This window comes from Palaemon carinicauda, chromosome 13, assembly GCF_036898095.1.
Source record: "Palaemon carinicauda isolate YSFRI2023 chromosome 13, ASM3689809v2, whole genome shotgun sequence".
Lineage (NCBI taxonomy): Eukaryota > Metazoa > Arthropoda > Malacostraca > Decapoda > Palaemonidae > Palaemon > Palaemon carinicauda.
In genome coordinates this window covers 81,783,080-81,790,579 of record NC_090737.1, presented here as the reverse complement: position 1 = coordinate 81,790,579, position 7,500 = coordinate 81,783,080, and the positions used below count along the sequence as shown (strand labels likewise).

General features: G+C 33.1%; 1 protein-coding gene across 4 annotated transcripts in view; it reads left to right on the top strand.

The window, feature by feature from the left end:
* The window catches only part of LOC137651971 (heparan sulfate glucosamine 3-O-sulfotransferase 6-like), a 284,484-nt gene that overhangs the window by 119,292 nt on the left and 157,692 nt on the right, over positions 1-7,500 (top strand). For all 4 annotated transcript variants that reach the window (XM_068385178.1, XM_068385176.1, XM_068385175.1 and 1 more), the window contains exon 2: positions 1,918-2,688. In XM_068385178.1, coding sequence (XP_068241279.1) covers positions 2,127-2,688 — 562 coding nt within the window. In that variant the 5' untranslated portion in view covers positions 1,918-2,126. The remainder of the gene's footprint in view (positions 1-1,917; positions 2,689-7,500) is intronic.

Below are 7,500 nucleotides of genomic sequence, written 5' to 3'. Positions count from 1 at the left end.
ATATTGAAGCACTTATAAAGGTCTCAGCCATTTTCTTAGTACTTATTCAACAAAGAACATGATTTCTCAAAGAGCTTTTAAACGTTGTTGTTAAATAAGCTACAAGGAAGCACTAGCAAAAGCAGGGTTTAATGAAGCACAACATTTCTCAGGAAGGTTTCTGAAATACTGTTAATAAAAGTCAACTGAAGCATCTCGCTTCTTGGACCTCAAATGAAGCATCATAGTTAATAAAGGCGATAACATTTCATTTATATTTAGACATTTCATAGTATTTATTTATATATCTGTTTCTAAAATTCTCTCTCTCTCTCTCTCTCTCTCTCTCTCTCTCTCTCTCTCTCTCTCTCTCTCTCTCTCTCACGCCTTAAAGATATATATATATATATATATATATGTATATATACATATATATAAGTATATATACATATATATAATATATATACATAATATACGTATATATAAGCATTATATATATATATATATATATATATATATATATATATATATATATATATATACATATATGTATACTTAAATACTGTATATATATATATATATATATATAATATATATATATATATATATATATATATATATATATATAGCCATACACTTGCTCGTTATGACGAGAGAAGATAATCCTCAACTTGAATAAATACGATCTAATTCATGCTAAAAAAAAAAAAAAAAATCGTCTATACATCCGTCCAAGGCAAAACATACACCAGTGACATCATCAAAAGAGAAAAAGAGCGCTCAGTACCACAGGTTTAATTGACATCAACTAAACCTTGACTTTGCTAAATGAAGTCTGAAGTTATGTGCTGTCTTGACGTCCCTCGTGACTTCAACCGTTGAAGTGAATTCTACCGAGAATATCTTCGTTTCTTGATTCTTGTGAAGTTAGAACGAGGAAATGCCTTGGTTCTTATTACCTTTTGGACTGTAAAACTTCGGTGTTTGGGTTGGTGGGGATTAAGGAACTGTTGTCGTCTTTGTTTTCATCATTTGTACTGAATAAAAAGATGATGATGATAATAATAATAAAAATAATAATAATAATAATAATAAATTAACAATAACAAAAGCTAGTATTTATCAGTATATATATATATATATATATATATATATATATATATATATATATATATATGTGTGTGTGTGTGTGTGTGTGTATATACATACATACATATACCAAGGCACTTCATATATGTATGCATGTATACACACACACACACATATATATATATATATATATATATATATATATATATATATATATATATATATATATATATATATATATTATATATATATATATATATATATATATATATATATACGCTCATTTATAATTTATGCATTATTATTATTATTATTATTATTATTATTATTATTATTACTTGCTAAGCTACAACCCTAGTGCTAAGGAGTCTCTTCTACCCTTACCAAGAGGAAAGTAGCCACTGGCAATTACAATGCAGTAGTTAACCTCTTGGGTGAAGGATTGTTTGGTAATCTCAGTGTTGTCAGGTGTATGAGGACAGAGGAGAATCTGTAAATAATAGACCAGACTATTCGGTGTATGTGTAGGCAAAGAGAAAGTGAACCGTAACCAGAGAGAAGGTTCCAATTAAATACTGTCTGGCCAGTCAAAGGACCCCATAACTCTCTAGCGGTAGTATCTCAACGGGTGGCTGGTGCCCTGACCAACCTACTACCTATACACTGTCTGTGTATAGATATAGATAAAAGTTTGTGTATGGATAATAGACTATGTTTATGGCAGGAGAGAGAGAGAGAGAGAGAGAGAGAGAGAGAGAGAGAGAGAGAGAGAATTACTATGATATACAATGCTAATATTCTTTTGTTAACTCTACACACATATAAATCCCATGCTATTTTCCCTTTCAGACTAAACGTTCACCTTAATGTCAAAAAGGGCATCAAACCCTAACGTCCTAAAATGTAGAAACTAAAGTGACATTTCGGTGCAGTGCAACCAGTGACGCCCTTAATAAAAAGATGATGCTAACCATAGCCAGGCATAGCGACGCCCATCTGTAGTGTCCGAAACTTCAATAAACTCCCGCGGAAGGCGCTGCAGGGCGGCGGGCGTCGGCATGCACCTCCCACGCCGTCTCTGCAGCCTCGTCGGGATCTTTTGTGTGGTCCTGTGTTGTCTGTTCTACGTCGCAGACTACTATGACTACTATTACGCGCGGTCGGCTGCGCTGAGCAAGCCGCCGTCCCTGGAGGATGTTGCAGACGAGGGCATTGAGGAGCCTAGGATCCTGCCGGTGTCCTACCTCGACCTGCAGGAGAACCTGACGGTTGACCCGTCGGATTGGAAGGACAGGCAGAAGCTGAAGCTGGCCCAGAGGTCAGCCAGAGACAAGAGGAAGAAGAAATGCAAGAAGCGGATCAATGGCAAGTGCAGGAAGCTGCAGACGGAGCGGGACCTGCAGTTTTACGAAGAGGGGGAGGAAGAGGATGAAGAAAGAGGTGGTGGAGGTGGTCTGGAAGGTGGAGGAGGAGGTGGTGCACCAGGTGGAGGCGGGGGAGGAGAAATCATCTCGCTTCCAGTGGTCGTGGACGAAGCCAGTTACAATAGCCTGGAAAATGGATCGCTTGAAGTGTCTCCTGTCTGGAGCGAGTTTGCCGATAGAGGATACACTATTGTTGGTGAGTAAAGACCTGTCTTCTTTTATCTCCTTTCTTCCAATTTTTCTTTGGCTAAGAGTGTCCTTTTTGCTTTGATTTGAGTTAAATTTTAGGTAAGTACATTTTATTCACTATCTTTTTTCACCTGTTTTGCTAAAACTGTCCGTTTTGCTTTTTTTTCTTCAGATAAATTTAGTTTACCACATACAGTACTATTATGTCTTATTTTATCTATATCATTTTCCCCATTTTTTTTTGGGGGGGGGGCTAAAAATGTTAGTTTTGCTTTGATTTCTGGTAAGTTTTGTTTACCACATTTTACGTATTCTTTTATCTATTTTTCTGTTTTTTTTTTCTTTTTTTTTTATGAAAGGGTTAGATTTTGTGATTTCTAGTAAATTTTAGTCAACCACATTTTATGATAACTCATGATCAGAGGAACCATTATTGACGGTAAGTAAAATCTAGTTTTGCATTTTCTCTTTCCATTTTCGTAAAACAAGTGTCAAATTTTATATCATTTATTGAAAATATTCTCTTGATTATGCATTCGTAGTTTTAAACGCTGATAAGCTGTTAAAATCTTTTTTTGTTGTCTCGTTCTATAATTCATACATAGCTGAGATATTCTAACTTCGTTACTGATCTAAAAATAGTCAATATTTTTATTCATTACTTATATCTAGTTTATTTGATGATTCCTTATTTCCTTTCCTCACTAGGAAGCTGTCTCTGTTGAAGCACTTGAGCTTGTACCTTTCTGCTTTTTCAACCAAGGCTATAGCTTGCCTGGTAATAATAATAATAATAATAATAATAATAATAATAATAATAATAATAATAATAATAGATAAGCTACTACCTTAGTTGGAAAAGCAGGATGCTATAAGCCCAAAGAAAGGAAATAAGGAAATAGATAAACAACAAGAGAACTAATGAACAGTTATTAAAAATAAAATATTTTAAGAACAATAACAAGATTATAATAGATCTTTCATCTATAAACTATAAAAACTTATAAATAATAACAAGAGAAATAATATTCCCAAGTGTACCTTCAAGTAACAGAACTCTACCCTAAGACAGTGGAAGACCATGGTAATACCCAATGATAATAATAATAATATTAACAATAATAATAATAATAATAATAATAATAATAATAATAATAATAATAACAATAACAATAATAATAACAATAATAATAATAATAACAATAATAATAATAATAATAATAATAATAATAATAATAATAATAATAAAACACACTTTTCACATATCTTCCAAAACCTTTGATGCAGTAAAACCTTGTTGCATTTTAAAACAAACTGCCTGAAATAAACCCCATTTCCTTCCCCATCTACAACTATAATTAATCATCAACCCTGTCTCACGATTATGTCAGCACATTTTCCTCTCAACATCTTTATAAATAATCGCAAAGGCTTTCTTGGAAAAGTCTTCATTAAGCCGGAAGGGAAGACGAGAAGAATAACAAGGACCAACTGGATGGGCTCTCAGTCGCAGACGTTTATTTCTCGACCTTGACCTTGACATGTATAAATTGGTGTGAAATTTCTTACACTCATATATAAATCACGTTCAAACTTATGGCTGGTTACGTGACAACTAGATGGGCACTCAGTAGAGCGCCTACCTTATTCCTTGACCTTGACCTTTGACCTCAACATGTATGAATTGGCGTGAATTTTCATATACTCAAATATGAACCAAGTTGTAAGTCTTTGTGACAACGATGTCCAAACTTATGGCTGGTTACTTGAATTGGACATTTTGCTTGCCTGTGACCTTGACCTTTGACCTTGACCTTCCAAAATTTAATAATTTGCAGCTTTCTACATAATAGTTAATCCCTATAAGTTTCATTACTCTACGATTAAAATTATGACCAGGAAGCTGTTCACAAACAAACACACACATACAATGGCGAAAACATAACCTCCTTCCAACTTCGGTGGGGGAGGTAATTTCCAGGAAAACATTACCTACGATCTACTACATTCGCCCAGCAACAATGAGCTCAGATTAAAATCGATATTTCCCAAAGTTTATGAAAACACTGTTGACAGCGTTCTTCACTCCAGTGACAAGTTACTTATTATGAAACGACATTTTTTTTTCTCTTTTTACTATTTTATGATGTCCTGTGTTCAATTAACTATTTTTTTCTGTGACGCCACCTGTCGTAAGTTAAATTACTTCTCTCATCCTTTTTACCTCCGCTAACGATGTTGGAAGGAGGTTATGTTTTACCCCCTGTTTGAGTGTGTGCTTGTTAGTGAACAGCTTCCTGGCCACAATCTTAACTGTAGAGTAATGCAACTTAAGAGATTAACTGTCATGCAAAAAGATGGCAATGATTAAATTGTGAAAGGTTAAGGTCTTGGTCAAACAAAATGTCTAATTCACCTAATCATCTACAAGTTTGGACATTGTTGTCATAGAGACTTTAAACTGGATTCATATTTGAGTGCATGAAATTCCCCGCCAAATAATACATGTTATGGTCAAAGGTCAAGGCCAAGGTCGAGCAAAATGTTGAGAAATAAGCTGCTGCGGCATAGGTCTGCGCTCTCCTAATTGCCCCTCTAGTTTCTTCTGTTACATTTTATGTCTTTGGAAACACGAATGTGGTATCGTTGAAATGTAAAAATCTAACGACTGATTGCATTTAATATATATTTGAGTGAGGAGTTGACAGTCAATTTTGTATCCAGAATTAATCCAGAATATTGCAAAGATAATCACATTTAAGATTGTCTTTGTTGTCATTAAAAACTACTGTTGAATTTCGCAAACACAGTTAAATACAGGACATAAAATGCTGAAATTCTGTGTGGTGTACGAAAAGGTGAACATTGAACTATTTTTATAATAATAATAATAATAATACTAATAATAATAATAAATATAATAATAATAATAATAATAATGATAATAATTACTACAGAGCATTTGACAAATGATATGTATCGTAGGATTACTCAAATAATATTTTCTTGAAGTTAAATACTATATATAGAAGGGCCAATTATGCCTTTTAGAATGATAAACGTCAATCAACACTTGAACTGAAGATGGAATCACTTTAAATATGTTCAGATATTTGTATTGTAAACAAATTGCTCTTAGATGTTGCTCAAGACGAAAGAACATTAAACATTTATAAACATTCCCAACATACGGAGCTTGTTACCTCCGCCAACTAAGTTGGAAGGTTATATTTTACCCATTGTTTGTGTATTTATTTGTTTGTGAACAGCTTCCTGGCCACAACTTTAATAGTTGAATAATGAAAATTGCAGGGATTAACTGTTATGTAAAAAGCTGGAATTTATTCAATTTTGGGAGGTCAAGGTCAAAGGTCAAGGTCAAACAAAATGTCCAATTCACGTAATCACCCATAAGTTTGGACATCGTTGTCACAGACTTCAAACTTGGTTGATATTTGAGAGTGTTAAAATCCACGTCAATTAGTACATGTTAAGGTCAAAGGTCAAGCAAAAGGTCCAGAAATAAGCTACCGCGGCGGAGGTCTGCGCTCTATTGATTCCCCTCTAGTTTGTTGTTATTTTAAGGCAAACATCCTGATAAGAATATAAACATATTTATGATTTACTTCAGCGATTAAATGATTTGATTTTCCACTTCTATTTTAGTTCTTCATAGGATTTACTTAAGCCAATAGATGATTTGAGTTTCCATTTCTATATTAGGTCTTCTTGTGATTCATTTAAGCCAGTAGATTACATAATTTTTCACTTCTATATTAAATCATCTTAGAAGATACTTAAGCTATTATATCAATTAATATTTCACTTCTATATATCATTTTTCATTTCTAAACTAGATCTTAGAATTTAATTAAGCCAATATTATATTTGATTTCCACTTCTAGATTATGTCTAACATATAACTTCATTAGATCAAATTATCCTTTGATTGTCCACTTATATATTATCATAAGCGAAGAGAACATTGAAGATATTTAGATTTAGACAAAAGTAATTACTTCACAAGCAATCACTGTTACATGACCCTGATACCAATTCAAGATATTTCATATCAATTTGGGTACGTTCCCTGACCGTCATCTCTGAAGACTGTGCCAATTTATACTATATTTATACTGTCCTGTTTTGTTCGTTGCCAATATCATGAAACTAGTGTACGCGACCCATCAAAATGACGGCTATTTAGATCGATATGCACACATGCAGATACAACCATTCCTAACCTCCCCATTTCCTCTCGAAGTACCTCCCTCTCACCAGGGTATGACCACTGTATTATTATTATTATTATTATTATTATTATTATTATTATTATTATTATTATTATTATTATTATTACTAGCTACTCTACAACCCAAGTTGGAAAAACAAGATACTTAAGCCAAAAGACTCCAACAGGGAAATATAACCCGGCGAGGAAAGGAAATAAGGAAATTAAAACGATATAAAAAGTAATGAACAATTTAAGAAAAAAGCATCTTAAAAACATTAACAATTAAAACAGATATTTCATATATAAACTATAAAAAGACTCATGTCATCCTGTTCAACGTAAAAACATTTGCTGCCACTTTGAACTTTTGAAATAAATTCAAGCTTCTCTTTAACAAATTCTCATAGGTTTGTAACCTCCATCCGCTGCTATTCTTCCCTATCAACAACACTTCATTAGTATCAAATATCTCTTATCCCACATTGTCTTCTCTATCGCCCTAATTTGTAATCCACTTAAACACAAAACCAAGGATATATGGATAACCAAGAGAGAAAGAGAGAGAGAGAGAGAGAGAGAGAGAGA